General features: G+C 43.4%; 1 protein-coding gene across 1 annotated transcript in view; it reads left to right on the top strand.

Annotated features, from left to right (window-relative positions):
- The window catches only part of LOC149275905 (histone-lysine N-methyltransferase 2C-like), an 83,764-nt gene that overhangs the window by 51,485 nt on the left and 13,967 nt on the right, over positions 1-18,312 (top strand). The window contains exons 15-40 of the mRNA XM_089504151.1: positions 731-847; positions 1,164-1,265; positions 1,670-1,774; positions 2,687-2,868; positions 3,036-3,200; positions 3,289-3,413; positions 3,589-3,639; positions 5,394-5,606; positions 5,780-5,908; positions 6,202-6,321; positions 6,859-6,989; positions 7,544-7,742; positions 8,367-8,471; positions 8,776-8,823; positions 9,640-9,777; positions 10,845-10,877; positions 10,985-11,134; positions 13,044-13,182; positions 13,299-13,513; positions 13,605-13,678; positions 13,962-14,141; positions 14,603-15,740; positions 16,095-16,364; positions 16,635-16,746; positions 16,852-17,257; positions 17,838-18,172. Coding sequence (XP_089360277.1) covers positions 731-847; positions 1,164-1,265; positions 1,670-1,774; positions 2,687-2,868; positions 3,036-3,200; positions 3,289-3,413; positions 3,589-3,639; positions 5,394-5,606; positions 5,780-5,908; positions 6,202-6,321; positions 6,859-6,989; positions 7,544-7,742; positions 8,367-8,471; positions 8,776-8,823; positions 9,640-9,777; positions 10,845-10,877; positions 10,985-11,134; positions 13,044-13,182; positions 13,299-13,513; positions 13,605-13,678; positions 13,962-14,141; positions 14,603-15,740; positions 16,095-16,364; positions 16,635-16,746; positions 16,852-17,257; positions 17,838-18,172 — 4,982 coding nt within the window. The remainder of the gene's footprint in view (positions 1-730; positions 848-1,163; positions 1,266-1,669; positions 1,775-2,686; positions 2,869-3,035; positions 3,201-3,288; positions 3,414-3,588; positions 3,640-5,393; positions 5,607-5,779; positions 5,909-6,201; positions 6,322-6,858; positions 6,990-7,543; positions 7,743-8,366; positions 8,472-8,775; positions 8,824-9,639; positions 9,778-10,844; positions 10,878-10,984; positions 11,135-13,043; positions 13,183-13,298; positions 13,514-13,604; positions 13,679-13,961; positions 14,142-14,602; positions 15,741-16,094; positions 16,365-16,634; positions 16,747-16,851; positions 17,258-17,837; positions 18,173-18,312) is intronic.

The raw sequence follows: 18,312 nt of genomic DNA, 5'->3' as shown, positions 1-18,312 counted from the left end.
ATATTATTAAATCCTGGACTTACAGTAGCGATTTGTCATGATTATTGTTCCGCTCACATATATATATATATATATATATATATATATATATATATATATATATATATATATAATATATTCGTGTTCAGGGAGTGCTTGCGGAGTCGTTTTATTAGGGGGACCCGCCATTCCCTGCCGCTCCGTAGTCGTGATGGTGGAGGATGGTTTGTGGGGCCCTTAGGAACCCCCACTGTCTGACAGGTGAAGCCTCTGGTCCGTTACTTAAGTCTTGAAATTTATGGATATTAAAACGGTCCCTTTAATCTAAAACGAAACGCCTACAAATGAATTGCATAGATCGGAAACTAACGTTAAACAACTTTGGTAAAAGAGCCAGCTTCTACCGGCGGCTATTCCGGCGACGGTTACCATAACTCCAACTGGGACCATACTCAACCGGATGGCCTCTCTGGCACCGACCCCAATCTGTCCGTCCCTGTCCGTTTCTTTCGTCGTCATCTTAAGGTTGGTAAAGTCTCTCAAAATGTCTCTGTAGCCCCCGCCAGGCCATTGACCAAGTAAAAAGGTTCTCCTGTGGCCATTTCCAAGGCTTCCAAGTGGATATCCGTACCTCCTTAATAGAACGTGACTCCATACGAATAGTGCTGCTCCTGACTGCTCCTCTGATTATTAGAACCTTAAAAATATTTAAGTGGTTTTTTGTTTTTTTAATGTTTTGTTTTCCAAACAGGGTCGAGGCTCAGGATTTCCTGCCAAGAGAAGACCGCGGGGCTCCGGACTCTCAGGGCGCGGAGGAAGGGGCCGATCCAAATTAAAAACTGCCATAGGGAACTTCATAGTTCCAGGGGTAAGGAATAAGATTCTTGCTTAAAAAAAAAAAAAAAGCACCAAAACTTATAATTTATAATTTATCTGGAAAAAAATACAAAAACTCTTCATAAATATGAACTCAAAGTATCTCCTTTCTCTGTAATTTTTCTTTATTTCTCCCCGCTGTGGTGGTGCTAATTTTCTTTTTCGTCAGTTAAAAATCACTCACGGTCGTACATCCCCCACTTCTTGGCTTTTCAGATAGCAGAAGGGGGAGTCCTAAAGATGTCCTTGTGAATGACTCCCTCTATACTAACAGGGACTTTGTTCTTCCCGCTTTGCTCCCGCTGTAGGTAACCACGACCGATGTCTCGTCATACAGAGAGGAGGAAGAAACCTCCATGCACAACACGGTCGTCTTATTTTCCACAAGCGACAAATTTACGTTACATCAGGTATGACGGGCTTGTCCGAATTCATGGTGTGGATAGAGACCAAGTCCTGAGTCCAATGGTGGGTGGGCTGGGAGATCACTGGTGATTTTAATTATTTCAAACAATAATTTCAGTAATTCTCTTCCGTATAATACGCCTGGAGACATTTGATTTTCTGTGTATGATGTAAAAAAATATATACGGTGACGGCCAGCGGATGCATGGGTCATCTGCGCTGTCAATGATTGTGTAGAAGCCCCAATGCATAGTGTTGGCGGTCCCCTTATACATAACAGTGGTGGACCTGAACCTTCTTGTTGACGACAAATAAAAGTGCTTTAGATCTGCACAACGTCTAGCAGTAATCCTTAGACCCGGTTTGCTGGGTGTCACTCGATAATAGGTCTCATCTCCCTTTCCGGCAGGACATGTGCGTGGTGTGCGGGAGTTTTGGCCAAGGCGCCGAAGGAAGGCTGCTCGCCTGCTCACAGTGTGGCCAGTGCTACCATCCGTACTGCGTCAGTATTAAGGTAAGCGCCGGAGATTTTTTTTTTTTTATTTTTTTTTTTTTTTACATTTTTAATAAATTCAAAAAAATCTAATAAGGGTCCATAAGTGAAGTCACATAAAAATACTAGATATTAATAGTTTATTTTAATTCATGTCCAGTATGGTTAAAGTCACAGTAAATCAAGAATTTAAATACAATTCCAATCATGGTTACACAAATACATTGTGAATTCATATGATGTATTAAAGTTTATGAATTACCAGCCTTGTGTCTGATTTGGTTGACATAATACATCAAAAATTTAGGAAAAATTAGGAAACATTCCTCATGTAGGTACCGGTGATTAGCGTTACGTTAATAATCTGCCAGCAATGATTTAATTTAGCTGTAAGCTTTATATTTTTTCTATTTTTTTATTATTATATGCAGAATCAGTATGTTGTAGCAATGGGGCTGTGTCAATAATACCCTTTTAATTAATTTTTCGTGATATATTGATGCTTAGAAAAATATCTTATGAGCTTTCTTCACTTGACCCACATGTAATGTAATGTTTCAACACAGTTTTGAGTATGACAGCTGAGAAAAAAATGTATACTATTTGACAATTACATTTTTCCCCCTATTTATTTTTTTTTGGAGAACACCAGAGTGCCTAATTACAGCTCATTATGACCTCTGGAATATTTTTAATTGAGCGTGATCTTCTTTTTGAGAACTTTTTTTTGTTTTTTGGGGTTTTTTTTGTTTTTTTAAACATTGTAGCTGCATTTCAGATTTAACGAACAGAAAAAACAAAAGTGTTAAAAGGGTCCGGGGCACATCAAGAACAATTTTCCATTGTCTCTTTTGGGAGAAGCAGTAAAGGTCACGTTGAAATGGTGGCATTTTAAGGGCATCATTGATCGCTTTGGTGTGTTTGGCGTTCTAGATCACTAAAGTTATCCTCCGGAAAGGCTGGCGGTGCTTGGAGTGCACGGTGTGCGAGGCGTGCGGGAAAGCCACGGATCCGGGGCGGTTACTACTATGTGACGACTGCGACATCAGCTATCACACCTACTGCCTCGACCCCCCGCTACAGACCGTGCCCAAGGGAGGGTGGAAGTGCAAATGGTTTGTTTCTGGAATCGAGTTGGCGTTATAATTCCCATTAATATGTTTGGTAATATCGTATAACTTAAATGTCGGCAAGATCCGTACGGTGAGCTCCCTGCGTTTACAATCCAAGTGCGATAATGAGGCATTGATACAGAAGATTAATAAGTCCTCTCTTTCTCTAGGTGTGTGTCCTGTACCAATTGCAAAGCAATAACCCCAGGTTTACGATGCGAGTGGCAGAACAATTACACCCAGTGTGCCCCCTGCGCCAGTCTGTCCACCTGCCCGGTCTGCTGCCAAAACTACACCGAGGGCGACCTCATTCTGCAGTGCCGGCAGTGCGATCGGTGAGCGCTCCATGTCTCTGCCAAACCACCGGCACCCGTTTCCATTGATCCTCCCTTCTGTTTTAATACACGCATCTGCTTTGTACAGGTGGTCGCACGGAAGCTGCCAAAATCTAAACACGGAGGCAGAAGTAGAAATGGCGGCGGACGGAGGTTTCGATTGCGCCATGTGCAAACCGTTCGGCTCGCCTCCGCGCGGTAAGAGCTTCTCCAGTGCAGGTTTGGGTGAGTTAATGGGCCCTAGAGGATCTCTTTGGTAGCTTTAAGTGATGGTTTTCTTTTTTATAATTTTTTTTTTTTTTTTTTTTTACATACAGTTCAGATTTTGTATTTTTTAGCCTTTTTTTCCCATTTTATTTATTCTTCTCATTCATTACCATTTTAGAAGACTGTGAATCACCGATTGATGCTCAGATTGTCTCAAAAACTAGAGAACCAGGTAATAAAACAAAGCTAGATGCGTTTCTTAACTACCCAGCCCTCCTCTCCCTCTCATGCAATCAGGTGATTATAGTTGTCGAATCTTCTGATTTTCATAGCTCTCCCAAGCGCTCATCTCATACATTTATTTTTTCTTCAATTTTATTAGCATGTTTTTTACCCTAACCGCAAAGAAATCCTACAATGTGGGGTCAACATGGGGCCTCCGGCAGTGTAATAGTCATTGTGGCGCCAGTTAGTATAAAACTTAAGTGTTTGTCCGGTTTATATGTAACAAAGAGGTTGTCATGGGGTTTCCAATACACACTTCCCTAAATTAAACCTCTTTCTTGAAATTACCGTATTTGCTCGATTATAAGACGACCCTGATTATAAGACGACCCCCCAAGATCTGAATATTAATTTAGGAAAAAAAGAAAAAGCCTGAATATAAGACGACCCTAAAGGAAAAAAGTTTTACCAGTAAATGTTCATGTAAACTATTACATTTTTTAATAAAAGCTATGATTGAGAAAAATATTTTGGTTTTATTTCCTTGTATTTTCCAACCTGCCCCCCAGTTACGCACATCTGCCCCCAGGCTTGCCACTCCAGTATGGCACTGTGGCCCATGATATGCCTTTTAACCCTCTATATGCCACTGTGGCCCATGATATGCCTTTTAACCCCCTATGTGCCACTCTGCCTCCAGAAATGCCTTATACCCCTATATCCCATTCTGGCATTTAGGGGGTTAAAGGGCATATTATGGGGCAGAGTGGCATATAGGGAGGTATAAGGCATTTCAAGAGGCAGAGTGGCGTTCAGGGGGTTAAAAGGCATTTCATAGAGCACTCTGCCTCCAGAAATGCCCTATGCCCCCATTTAACACTCCCCCCCCCCACACACACACTTACCGGTGCTTCCAATTTCCTGCTGTATACCGGGGCAGCAGTCTTCCTTCTGTCTCCCACTGCAGCCGGAAGGAGGTGGAGTTGGCAGCGGGGGTTTGTCTGCGTCCGTCGCGCATACCTTCCCCGGTTGTCAGAGATTAGAGTTCCCCGTGCCGGTGCGGGGAACTCTGATCTCTGACAGCCGGGGAAGGTTTGCGCGATGGATACAGACAACCCCCGATGCTAGCCGCACCTCCTTCCGGCTGCAGCGTAAGTTGTCTACGCGGATCGCGTGGACGTCAACCCGCTGCCCCGGAATACAGCAGGAAATTGGAAGCACCGGTAAGTGTGTGTGGGGTGGGGGGGGGTGGAGACAGCAGGATCCAGGTCCCCTGCAGCGGTGCGGGGGATCTGGATCTTAGTCTCATAGTCAGACCTCTATTTGAGGTCTGATTATAAGACGACCCCGATTAGAAGACGAGGGGTATTTTTCAGAGCATTTGCTCTGAAAAAAACCTTGTCTTATAATCGAGCAAATACGGTACTATAATTTTGGTGAAGTTGTATGAAAAAAAAAGACTGTATTGATCTATACATGGCATGGACCATACCCACTTTTAAGAGCTATATGGCAAGAATGCTGTTAGACTTCAACTTTGATCATAATGAAATGTCCAAGAGGAGTCGCGGTCACATCTGGTTTATAGACGGTCCTCCCCGGTCTTCTACGAAATGTGCACCACCGTTGGGCTGTTAAGTGGTTTTGTTGGCCCTTTCTTAGCATACAAAGTGTCACCTGCTGTGGTGACGCCCGGCACTTGCCTTCCTTTCTCTTCTACCTCTGTGGCCGTCGCTGACGGTGCTTTCTAAATTATTCCAGATCCCCTGAAGACCTTCACCCAGGACGGCGTGTGTCTGACCGAGTCCGGGCTGTCCCAGTTACAGAGCTTGACCATCACGGTAGGACGGAGAAAAAGATCAAAACCCAAACTGAAGTTAAAGATCATCAATCAGAACAGCGTGGCGGTGCTTCAGACCCCGCCGGACCCGCAGTCCGAGCTCTCCCGCGATGGGGAGATGGACGACAGTCGAGGTAACCATGTTGGAAAATGTATTTTGTTCTTTTTGTGTGTGTGTGTGTGTGTGTGTGTGTGTGAAAGGAAGCGGGGCAAGCAGCTGTATAGCGGATCATATATTTCAGTCTAGTGCATGAACGGGCGCGATGATCGTTTGACTGTCTCTGTAAATCATACATTTCTCTTCTAGAAGGTGATCTCATGGACTGCGATGCCAAATCAGACTCCAGTCCGGAGCGAGAGCCGATCGATGACGACCCAAAGGGGGGCGAAGCAATAGACGGGCTGAAGAAAAGGAAGAGAAAGCCATACAGGCCAGGTACAGTAACTCTAATGTGCATTGAAAGACATATCAGGTGGGCATTCGATGACAATGGATTCTCTATAATCACCCTTCTGGCTACCGTAGAAACTGTCCTGCGTGTGGGCATCGACCGCCCAGCACCAGCATCTTAATATGGGTGTCTCTTACAATTAAAAACTCTATCCCTCTGCTGGACCGCCAATATTATTTTGACGTTTATTATCCACAGCTTGCTATCAAACTGACTTTTGTGTTTAAATGGGTTATGCTTCAGTGTTTTTAATTACCGCGCGTCATTCGATCAACAGGCATCGGTGGGTTTATGGTGCGTCAGAGAAGCCGAACTGGTCAAGGAAAAGCCAAGAAGACTCTTTCCAGGAAAGATTCTTCCGGTTCCGTTTCCGAACTTCTTCCGAGCAGAGATGAGAGTACGTACCGTGTGCATTTTTATTGAATTGTGTTCGGTTCGTATTTTTGTTTCACGATAATAATCTTTGAGAAAATGCTAAACGTTTTCATCGCCCGCTCGCCTTTTGTGGGCTGGAAGCTTGTCCTCCCCAGACAACCATTTTTTGTTTTTTTTTGTGAAAAAGAAAAGAAATAATGTAGGTTTTATAACTTTTTGGGGTATTTTTTTGGTATGTCATCAGTAATTAAAAAGAAATTTCTGTAAATCGAGTCCTCCAAACTTTAGATGGAAATTTATGGATACATTTTTATGTAAAATCCGTTCAATGGAATAAATTTAAAAAAAAATAAATATATATATATATATATATATATATATATATATATATATATATGTGTGTGTATATATATATATATATATATATATATTTTATTTTTTTTTATTTATTCCATTGAACGGATTTTACATAAACTTTTTTTTATATATATATACATACATACATACATACATACACCACATACACAGAGGTGACATTCTCTTTTGTTCACACTTCTAGGTTGGAGTGAACAGCTCCCAGAAATGAACATCGATGAATGCGCTCCCGGCTCTGATAATGCGGAGAAAATAAAGAAACGCTACCGGAAAAAGAAAAACAAACTAGAAGAGACGTTCCCGGCCTATTTACAGGTAAGCAGTCCTTCAAAAAGACATCAAAGATCTGTGTAGGAAAGAGCCCTTTCCTGTGTCAGAAAAGTGATTCCAATCGGAAAGTAACGGGGTCTTATAATAATTGGGGTCCTGTGACATTGCATTGCCTGATTTAGAACAGTTGCAGTGAGCTACGTGATGTGAACCTGGCGTGTATAAATAGTATTAGATGTACACGTGTACGTTGAACCTGTGTACAAACTTCTCACTCGGAAATCTTAAGAGAAAAGGGAAGAATTTGTAACTAATATTTGTGTTAAATGCCCTGATAGAGCTGACCACGTGGGTCAACTCCTGGTTACCATGTAATGCATACGTGAAAAAAATATATATTATTATAGGGAAATGTTAAAAACAGCACTGTTTTTCATATTCTTCTAAATGCTCCGTGATAGCAGCTTCTGGTTATCCTTACGAATGCGTCTTTTCTGGCATGTTAAAGAAAGTGTTTAATCATCAGGCCTACAGAAATGTAAGGGTTTTTTTGTCTTAAAATTACTTAAAATGGTTGTTTTATGCTTTATTTTCCGTAGGAGGCTTTCTTTGGAAGGAATCTCTTGGACACCAGTAAACAGAGCAAGACCAGCATGGAGAATTTGTCCGAGGACGCATCCCAGCAGCTGTATAAGGCAAATGTCAGCAGCTCCTTCCTGGACCCGTCGTGTGACCCTTTGCTCAGCTCAGCTGCCACCTTAACGCCATCCAAACAGAACGAAGGTAAAGGGCCTAGGGGTCATCCGCTGCCCACGGGACGTCTGGAGAGGCAGGGATCTTGGCAGAGACTTAGGGCAGTGGTAGTGAGCGTTTTTGGGCCTATTTGTACATTATTCTGTATGTACTCGCCAACGCTGCATGTCGATGAATACCACTGTTGTAGCGCAGTATTTTTACCTATCTGGAAGAAACACAACACACACAAGCATACTCCCATACGCTTACATACGTCACGCAACTTGGCAGATCTGGTGGTGGAGGAGGGGTTGGCAAGAGATATATTTTTGCCAACTTAAAGAACAGTGCACCAAATATGTTTTCTAACAGAAAATTTAAGAATTAATGAAGCAAATGGCACCAAAGCTTAGCGAAACAAATGCAAAACTGTGCGTTTTTAGTTCTGATTAATTGGTTTTGTTTCATAGAAATCAGTCCGGTAACTACCCTGATTATTATAAGATACTGACATGAACTGACGTGTTACGCTAAACTCCCATGATGCACAGTCAGCAAATTGTTGGGGTGTTTCTTTCCTTCGAACAAGCATCATGAGGATTGCAGTCTAAAGCGTTTAGAATTCCCTCTGTTTAATGTCATTATTTAAACGGTTATCGTCCGTCTCTTTCCGCTTGGCTTTTTCAGGCGGCCCTCCGGACCCCCTCACTGATCTCTCTGAGGTGTTAAACACGGACGATGATATCCTTGGAATCCTTTCCGACGATCTCGTGAAATCTACGAATCAATCTGGTACGTCCTCCAAAGGGTTGCGAGCGCTCGTCGCGGTCTTAGTACATTGTCAGCCCATCAGGAGTCCTTCACGTGTCACGTGACGTAGCTTTGCTATATAATTACATATTTTTTTTTTATTTGTATTTGCTTTTTATCTGCTTGTTCCCTTTAATTGGCTGATTATTGCGTTGATTGGGGCTTTCCTGCCTGTCTTCACGTTTACCGCATGCTGCTTTTTTTTTTTTTTTCTTTTCATTCTTGCTTTGGTTATTTTGTGTTCCTTTGTTATAATCATCCATTTTATCTGGTTTGGGTCCTGTAGGTCTTGATTTATGCACTTTCCAGGTCGTGAATGCATCTTCTCCTTTTGGTAAGACAACCCGTGCAAAGATCCCTTGCCTTCCCTGCCGCGCACGCTTCAAACGTTCGCTTTCCTTCTGCTCCATGAATACCGCCGATTACGGCCCATTTATTCAATTTGTATTATTTGAGGACAAATAATCCGCGATAAAAGATGCCGACGCTAAGTAAAAATTACCATTTAAAAAAGAATTGCACTTTGTTCCAATATTTTAATATTTAAATAAAAATATACATTTTCTGTTGCTTTCTAGCGATATTAGGTTAATACAAATTCTAAAAGTTGCCAGTAAATAATACGTAGTCTGCCTTTTTCTTTAAAACCCTTAAAGTCCATTTTTTTTTTTAGTCTTGGTCTAATCTGATGATAACCTTAGGCTTGTCTTAAATCCCTCGTTGTGGATTTACCACCTCAGCTGAGAAGCAACTTTGTGCATCCTTTCCCTTATGTGGTATCATTATTAAATTGTTAAATGTGATAAGCAGAGCTTTAAATATCAGCACGCCAGATCAATCTGATTATATAGTGCAATCCTGCTGAACATTCTGAATGTGGAGCAATCGCCATGGAAACACTTCACTGCACTTAGACCATAAATCTGGTTTACATGTCTTTAACTTATTTTTTTTATACGTTTTATGGTCGGGGTATTTTCCTGAGCTTGAGCAAAATGCAGGGTCATCCCAACCGACCCTCAAGGAGTTTGGGGTTATCCTATATGGAACAGAGTGCGTTTTATGTCCTTCTGGAACCTTCTCTGAGTGCTTTTCCAATGATGTCTCCAACCTCAAAGGCTTACGCTCGATGTCCTCTCTGTCTCCTCAGCCGGGCTCGATATAAGCGCCATCTCGGATGATTCGTCGTCTTTGCCTCATACGAGCGTCACCCAGAGCTCTCGGCCTTTATGTGAAGATCAGCTGGACGGGATCCTGAGCCCAGAACTTGATAAAATGGTTACAGATGGTAAATTTCATTTTCCTCCATTACTTTTAATCGGCATTCGCTGATGGGGTTGGAAAAGGCGGCTTTCATTATTGTGCCTTCTTTGAATTATTTCCGCACAGACGTTTGATTGAATTACTGTTTTTATAAGCAGTTTTAAATTAGGTTTGTTTACATTGTTGCCATTGGTAACGATAACCTTTTTGCTTATACATACTTTAGGGACTTTTTTTTTTTTTTTTCTTTCTATAATGAAAACTTTAGGGTTATCTTCATAGGGTGCTATGAACTATTCCGTTGATTGTTCTTTATTCTTTTGTCCGGAGAGTATAAAATACGGTGTTGCTGCTGAGTGTAAGAGGCAATGTCTGAGTCCTGTTTAGTGGGAAGCAATGGAAGGGCTTGGCTTTTTCGGGGGTTAAAGATTTGCGGAATTATTTGGGGTTTAATTAGTAAAGAGTTTCCATTTCGTGTCCTCGACTTCGCTTCACATTATGAAGGGGTGACCCTAGTAAGCTATCAGCCCTGTATAAAGCATATTTAAATGCATGAGATTTCTTAAAAGTCACCCAATTGAAGTAGGCATTGTGTGTTGGCACCCCAGTTATAACCTGGCCTGGGAGGTCCTTCCCTGCTCCCAGTAATGCATACGGAGCTTAAAGGCAGTAAAACCGCATCATGCCGACTTCCTCCTAAGCGAATAAATCCCCTTTGTGATTAGTGTTCGCTACCCTGTGTGTGGAGAAGAGATCAGCGGTCTGTAACCATAGTTGCTTCCTTATAACTCCCATTACCCTCAGTTGATGCAGGCAGGGATTATTTGCTTCGTGGGTGTTTACAGGTTATCCTGATTCTGTTTAACGAACACGACCGATGCCGGCTATCCCTTTAATCGGTTCTGGCAGCCGTGAGGTTTTAGCTTCCGCGGCCCCTAACCCCCCATGCTGCGAGCTCTCCATCTGAATTCAGGGTAATATTCATATACAGCCTGCCGTTATTTATCTCCATGCGCTCTAATTATTTATCTCTCTCCATGCGCTCTAATTTATCTCTCTCCATGCGCTCTAATTATTTATCTCTCTCATCAGGTGCGATCTTGGGGAAACTTTATAAAATTCCAGGTAACTATAACCACCTTCGTTTTGCTCTTTAAAGTCATTCCAGTCGGTGCACAGCGAGAACGCTCATTAAAAATGTTTGGTTCCTGCTCTTTTTGTTGGGTTTGCAGAGCTTGAAGGAAAAGATGTTGAAGATTTATTTACTGCTGTCCTGAGTCCCGTAGCCACCCATCCGCCATCTTTGCCACAACCTCCACCACCTTCAGCTCCTTCTCATCCTCATCCTCCACATACACCGCTCTTGCCTTTGCACAACCAGGGTAAGTTTAAGTCCTGGTCCGACGATTGCTGTAGAAACGGCTGAAGGGGTTTTTTTTTGTTTTTTTTTTTATCCGTTTCTGGATTGTTGTCGTCCTTCACTGTGCTTGAAGCCCGCAGAAGCATTTTGTGACTCTATACTAGTGCGACTTTAGTAATAAAAAAAAAGTAACACCCACAACTAAATTGCCACGTTTCTCTTAAACAAGTCCCACTTTTCCCTAAATATATCAATAAGCTGTGAGGTCTGTATTTGAACATTTACCAAACCTGCTGTAATCCAGATATATAAATACCAAATTTACCGCTACAGACCGCATTGCAGACGCAGAACGGTACCGCTATAGTCTTCTCCTTTATCATGGTCCTATCCATTTCCTTCGGCATTGCTTCATTTCACGGGGCTCACCTTTTTTTTTTCTTCCAGATATGAACTTGGAACCTCAAATAATTTTTTTGGGTTTTTTTTTTCTTTTTCTATTTTAAAGTCATAAAGCTATTGTTTCACTTAACATACAAAGACCTGAGTGACCCCCCCCCCCCATGGGTAAAGGTTCAGAACCTCCAGATCTTGAAATGGATCGGATTATCGATGCCACACGATGTTGGCTGAAAACGTTTAGTTTTATGATCTTACAGTGCGACGTCCCTAAGAATTATTCTTAATATTGGGAATGAGAACCATTGTAACTAAAATGTCAACTTTGCTACCCAAAAACTGGGTTTACATTTTCAACTTCCAGCTGCTTGGGCACTTTTTGGTATCGTCCCTGTGTCGGAGCGTCCGCGTCTTACTGCGAGAGTAAAATCTCTTCTAATTGTGCTGTAGGGTTTAAATTTATTTTTCGGATTGACAGGACTGATGCGTCGCTGCGCAGGGAAGCTAAAGCATTTATTGACAGATAGGCTCTGTTTTTTTCCACCTTGAACGATACAATAAAAGCGTCTGCTCATTATGTATGGTGTGAACACTCCAGGTTTTCGGTTTAATATTGGGGATTACAGTGTGTTCCCTAGTCTGACGCTAACATATGTCTGGTTCCCTGCTCGCTTGTGTTGTGTTTATTGCTTTCATGAATTGGATTGCGAATGAATGAATTGGATACATTACGTTCATATTTTATGCTAAATAACATCTTACCGGCGCATATTACACGGGCAACAGCATTAATATTTTCATCATACTAAATTAATCCGTGATTGTTAATCATACCGATCTTAGAGGACATTTCTGTGCAGATTTATAAGTGTTGAGACCTCAGATGCCGCTCTGATTAACGTAAACACATACAACTTGTAGGCAAATAAACGTTCGGTTCATTTAGTCTGCCGTTCGACCAAAAGGAGCCTAGCGGGTTATTTAAACGGCAAATCCTCGGCTGCGTGTTAATTTTTGAAATTATTCAGGCAATGGCCCTGGGGTGATTGGCTGTGGTGGGCTATGGCCCTTACCAATCTATTGTCTAGCAGTCCATTGTTATTATCTGTGGTTGATTTAATACGGACCAGGGTTTGTACAGTGATTTTTATCTCATTTTAAATCTTGGGCTCCCATGATGCTTGTGATACAGTGTTTTCATAATCAGAAATGGATGATCTGTGGGAATTTGGAGGAAACCTGAGATATCTTTAGTTACATTTCTGAGCGCTCAGCCTCTCATCCTAAAAAAAAAATCTTTTCAGGCCGTAGATGAGTTTGTAAATGCGTTCTTAGTTTGCTAGACTCGTAAGAGAGCCCTGCACAGTTTGGATTCTTTAATAGCCGATAATCTGCTCAGCTTCGATCTCCAGAATCTAATCTTCGTTATGGATGAATGAAACCATGAGTACATATCCACGATAATGACATCTAAAGCCCGTCTTATTTATCGTTTGATCCTCACCCTCAAGGTATCCCTTCTTTTCTTTTAGGTGATGGTCTTTTTCCGAGAATGCCTTTGGTCAACGGCTTGATGCCACCCAATGCACACCTTCAGCACAATCCGCTGCCTCCCGGACGAGGACTCGGCCCGTTCTCTCCGTTGAATCAGCCGTCGTATGCTGATAACAGGTAACAGAATTGTCTTCCTCCATAGATATTAAGTGCGGAGCGTTTTACACTCCTAGTCTGGATTACGATCAGCAAATCATAAACAAGGTAAAAAGCTTAATGTCTTACTTTGGCAGGGATAAGAACCCCTTGTACCATGGAATGATGGCAGACCCTGCTAATACGTGGACCGCGCAGCCCCCCATTATGGAGACAGAAGCAGATACCATGTCCAACGCGCAGCGCAGTACGCTAAAGTGGGAGAAGGAGGAAGCGCTTGGGGAAATGGCCACCGTCGCCCCTGTGTTGTACACCAACATCAACTTCCCAAACCTGAAGGATGAGTTTCCCGGTGAGTGAAACCTGTGGCTGCTGAGATTTTCCTAAGCTTTTTGTCTGCCCCTTTGCGGCTATTGACTGGAACGCTCTCCTTTTCTTGATAGACTGGTCTACAAGGGTTAAACAGATTGCGAAACTTTGGAGGAAAGCGAGTTCTCAAGAAAGGGCCCCATATGTGGTAAGAGAGGCACCCTTTTTTTTTTTTTTTTGTGTAAAGTCCTTTCTTTTTATAACGCTTTGGCGCGGTGGCTTGTGCTCCACGTCTGTCGCCAGTTGTAGAAGATGGCATGTGCTAAGTCATTGAGGCCATCCATCCAGCACAGATGGGGTTAATGTTGTAAATGGCTAGCTGGAAACGGCAGATTTTCAATGGAATATCTTTACAGGCGTACAGAGGCACTTGTAGATGCATCGCCACCCCAGCCCAATGACACATTGTTTTCCGTCTCCTTGTTTTTTAGCAAAAAGCCAGAGATAACCGAGCCGCGTTACGCATAAATAAGGTGCAAATGTCAAATGACTCGCTGAAAAGACAGCAGCACGACATCATCGAGCACAGTTCCCGCATCGAATCAGATATGTTTAAAGATCCTCTGAAGCAGAGAGAGTCGGAACACGAACAGGAATGGAAATTCAGACAGGTAACACGAGGCAGATTTATTTACCTTCACATACTTCTGCTCTAATGTGCGATAGTAAGTAAGGGTTCGTAGATACACGGGGCCCATTGCGTTCCGTCTGTGTTCATTCTTTACGCTTTAGCTCCTAAATAATATAAGCGAGGATCAGCGGTTTGGTTGAGAAGCATCATTTATTATTATTATTTATTATTATTAGTCTGTTGAGAAGTGTTGAGTCTGATGGCCTCCGTATCCCAAACACTACCTCTGTTTCATAGGAGCGAAGTAATGTGGCTCCCACGGTTAATGGTTATAATATTTCTTCAATAAGGTTACAAATTAGGGCTAAGCATCAGTTTGTTTTTTTTTGTATTTCCATTTTTTCAAAAACTTTTTATAAACTGTAAGCATTTGGTGTTTTTCACCCTTTGGCAAAATGAGAGATTATTATTGTGCCAATCTTTCCCTATATCTTTGTGCAGCAAATGCGTCAGAAGAGCAAGCAGCAGGCGAAAATCGAAGCCACGCAAAAACTCGAGCAAGTGAAGAGCGAGCAGCAGCTGCAGCAACAGCAGTTTGGGAGCCAGCACTTGAGTCAGTCCGGAAGCGACACCCCTAATAGCGGGATACAAAGTCCTTTAACCCCTCAGCAAAGCAGTGGAAGCATCTCTCCCCTTCAGCAGTCGTTCAATAAAGACCTTTTTCCTAAGAATTCAGTTCCTGGGACACCAAACCCATTCTCAGATGATGTTTTTCTAAAACCACAAGCTCCCCCTCCAACCCCCACTAGACTACCTTTACAGGAGTCCCAGACATCTCAGCCTCATTCACCACAAATGTTCTCTCCTGGGTGTTCAAACTCTAGACCAACCTCTCCTGTCGATCCTTATGCTAAAATGGTAGGGACACCAAGGCCTCCTCCAACAGGACAGGGATATCATCGAAGGAACTCTGGGTCACCCATGGATATTTGTGCTCCCAGGCTGACCACCAGCGGTGATGGATGTGGCAGTAGACCATCTCCAGTAAGAGACTCCAGTTCCTCTCCCATCAATGGTGATCTTTCCATTAAGTTGGCTGATTCCCAAAGACCTTTAATAACAGAGCAATTCCCTAAGCCACTGGGCATAGCAAGGATGCCGCCTAACGCAGACGCAGGAGATGGCTCTGTGTTGCCTGGAGGCAACGACCCTTTCACAAAATTTTCTTCTAGATCTGAAAAGTTTCAAAAGCCACAAGTGGGGCCGGGAAAAATGATTGATGCATACTCAAGGCCACCTCCGACTCCTACCCCAGGTGCTGTGGATGGTAACCCAGCTCCCTTTAAAACTCCCATGCGTCCACCTCAATCCCCACAGGATTCCTATGCTTCAGTGCCCACAACACCCAGGCGTATGTCCTTAGATCCTTATGAGAGACCTGTTTTAACACCAAGACCAGCTGAAAACTTGTCACATGATCCTTACAGCCAAGCATCTCACATTAATCGATCCCCATTGAACGATCCATTTGCACATCCACCTAGGCTAATGAGACAGCAGAGCGACCCCATGTCCCAATCTGCTTCTCAACCAAGGCTAAATGCACAGGATCCATATGCACAGCCTCCAGGAACACCTCGTCCGGTAGCTAACCCATATTTGCCATCCCCCACTGTATCACGGTCTGCAGTCGACCCTTATCTTCAACAGCCATCAACCCCGAGACCATCTGTACAATCTATGGATTCCTACAGTCAGCAGCCTTCTGCTACTAGGCCTCCTATTGGAGATGTATTTGTTTCACCCAATGCAAGTAAGAGACACTATGATTTTGTTCAGGCGTCAGGTGTACCTAGGCCTGTTATGGATCCATATTCCCAGCAACCAAGCACACCAAGACCTGTCTCATTGGATCCATATTCTCAGCCACCAGGGACACCACGGCCTATTCTTTCAGATCCATATGCTCACCCACCAGGAACGCCGCGACCAGGTCCATCAGATCCATATGCTCACCCACCAGGAACGCCGCGACCAGGTCCATCAGATCCATATGCTCACCCACCAGGAACGCCGCGACCAGGTCCATCAGATCCATATGCTCACCCACCAGGAACGCCGCGACCAGGTCCATCAGATCCATATGCTCACCCACCAGGAACGCCGCGACCAGGCCCATCAGATCCATATTCTCACCCACCAGGAACGCCCCGACCAGGTCCATCAGATCTATATGCTCACCCACCAGGAACGCCCCGACCAGGTCCATCAGATCCATACGCTCACCCACCAGGAACGCCCCGACCAGGTCCATCAGATCCATACGCTCACCCACCAGGAACGCCCCGACCAGGTCCATCAGATCCATATGCTCACCAACCAGGAACGCCTAGACCAGGTCCATCAGATCCATATGCTCACCCACCAGGAACGCCGCGGCCAGGTGCATCAGATCCATATGCTCATCCACCAGGAACGCTGCGGCCAGGTGCATCAGATCCATATTCTCACCCACCAGGAACGCCGCGGCCAGGTCCATCAGATCCCTATTCTCAGCCGCCAGGAACGCCGCGACCAGGTCCATCAGATCCATATTCTCAGCCGCCAGGAACGCCGCGACCAGGTCCATCAGATCCATATTCTCAGCCTTCTCGAACACCTAGACCTGTTCTTTCTGATCCTTATTCGCAACCACCAAGAACGCCAATGCCTGGTATCCCTGACAACTTTAGCCGTTCTCCTGTGGTTAGGACATGTTTAATTTCCAACCATGATCCCTTCCTGCAGACTAAACAAATTAGAGGAACAGCTTTGCAGTCTCCTTTTATGAGACCATCAGACCCAAGCCCACAAAATTCACGTCCATCAGGTTCAACAGATATTTTTGGAAGTTCGACCGGTCCTACACATGATCCATACGATCAGCCTCCAGCTACCCCTCGAATGCAAACACTTGACACATTCGGCGATGCTCACAATGTTGCAGATCCACAAAGAACTTTTTCAGAGGAACATTTCAACACCTCTTCCAATATGGCTGTCAGTCCTCAAGGTCAACAATATCCTAGTATTCAGCAAGTAAACTCTGCTGGCGGTCCAGACGCACAGAACTCATTAAGCTTGTCCCAGGCAGACTCTGAAGAGAAGCTGAGACAGGTAAATCTTTCCTCAAAGCAGCGTTCTGTTCAAAATTCATATCCTTAGGCGGGACTTTATTTGTCAAATTAGATACATTTTGGGGTGTTTTATAGAAATACTTGGAAGCTGGTTAGATATTAGAAGTGTCACTCTATCTCCTCTCCTTAATTCCTGCATTTCTTAACATATGTCCTGTTTAATTCCACTTAAGTATTGATAAGAATATTAAAAAAAGGATATTTTCCCTGCGTTTATTGCTGTATTCGCTTTTATAGAGAAATTGCATGGCTGTAAACAGAGGCTTATGCTCGGTCTGCTCAGACGATGCAGGTCCAGGAGGAGGATCATGGGAAATTTTAAGGATTATTTTCTTTCATTAAATGAGACGGATGGCAGAACTGCAAAATAAAAATCAAAATTTTTCAAACTTCAGAGCATGAAAAATACCAACGGAATAAAAAAAAAAAAAAAATGGCAACATAGTTTTTAGTTTCTGTAAATGTATTTTTTTTTTAAGAGGAATTGAGGCAAATTACAGCATTTTTGCATTTTTTTTTTATTTTTCAAGTTTTCATGTATTAAAACTTTGTCTTAACAGCGTCTAAAGTTGCGGGAGGTTATTCTCAGACAACAGCAACAAAAAAATTCTGTTCGTCAGGAAAAGGCAATGGGTGACCCGCTGCAAATCGACCAAGGTGGGCTCGCCTCGCAGTGGCAGCAAGAGCATCTACACCGGCCGAACGAGGTCTTTAATAGGCCTCCCCCACCTTACCCGGGCAACGTAAGAGCTCCGCTTGGCACCAAAGGAAGCCCACGATTCCCCTCTTTCACCAAAGAGCAACATGCGCCATTTACTGGAAGTGGGCAATTTAACAGACCGCAGTTTCCAGGAGACTTTTCCGGCATGGGCTTGCGGCCACCACCTGGCCACAGGTAAGCTGTAATGCTGATAAGTGGTTGATGGGTCACGTCTTGAGTTGAACAGTATATTTGGGGGTCTTTTAATTCCCAAAGCTTTGGTTCTCTATGCTATTTTGTTAAGCTTTGCACGTGTGTGATGCCTGGTGCTTGCA

This window comes from Sceloporus occidentalis, unplaced genomic scaffold, assembly GCF_023333645.1.
Source record: "Sceloporus occidentalis isolate IW3139 unplaced genomic scaffold, rSceOcc1.0.p SCAF_258, whole genome shotgun sequence".
NCBI lineage: Eukaryota > Metazoa > Chordata > Lepidosauria > Squamata > Phrynosomatidae > Sceloporus > Sceloporus occidentalis.
Note: the sequence above shows the minus strand (reverse complement) of the source record. Positions and strands in the feature narration are given on the sequence as shown.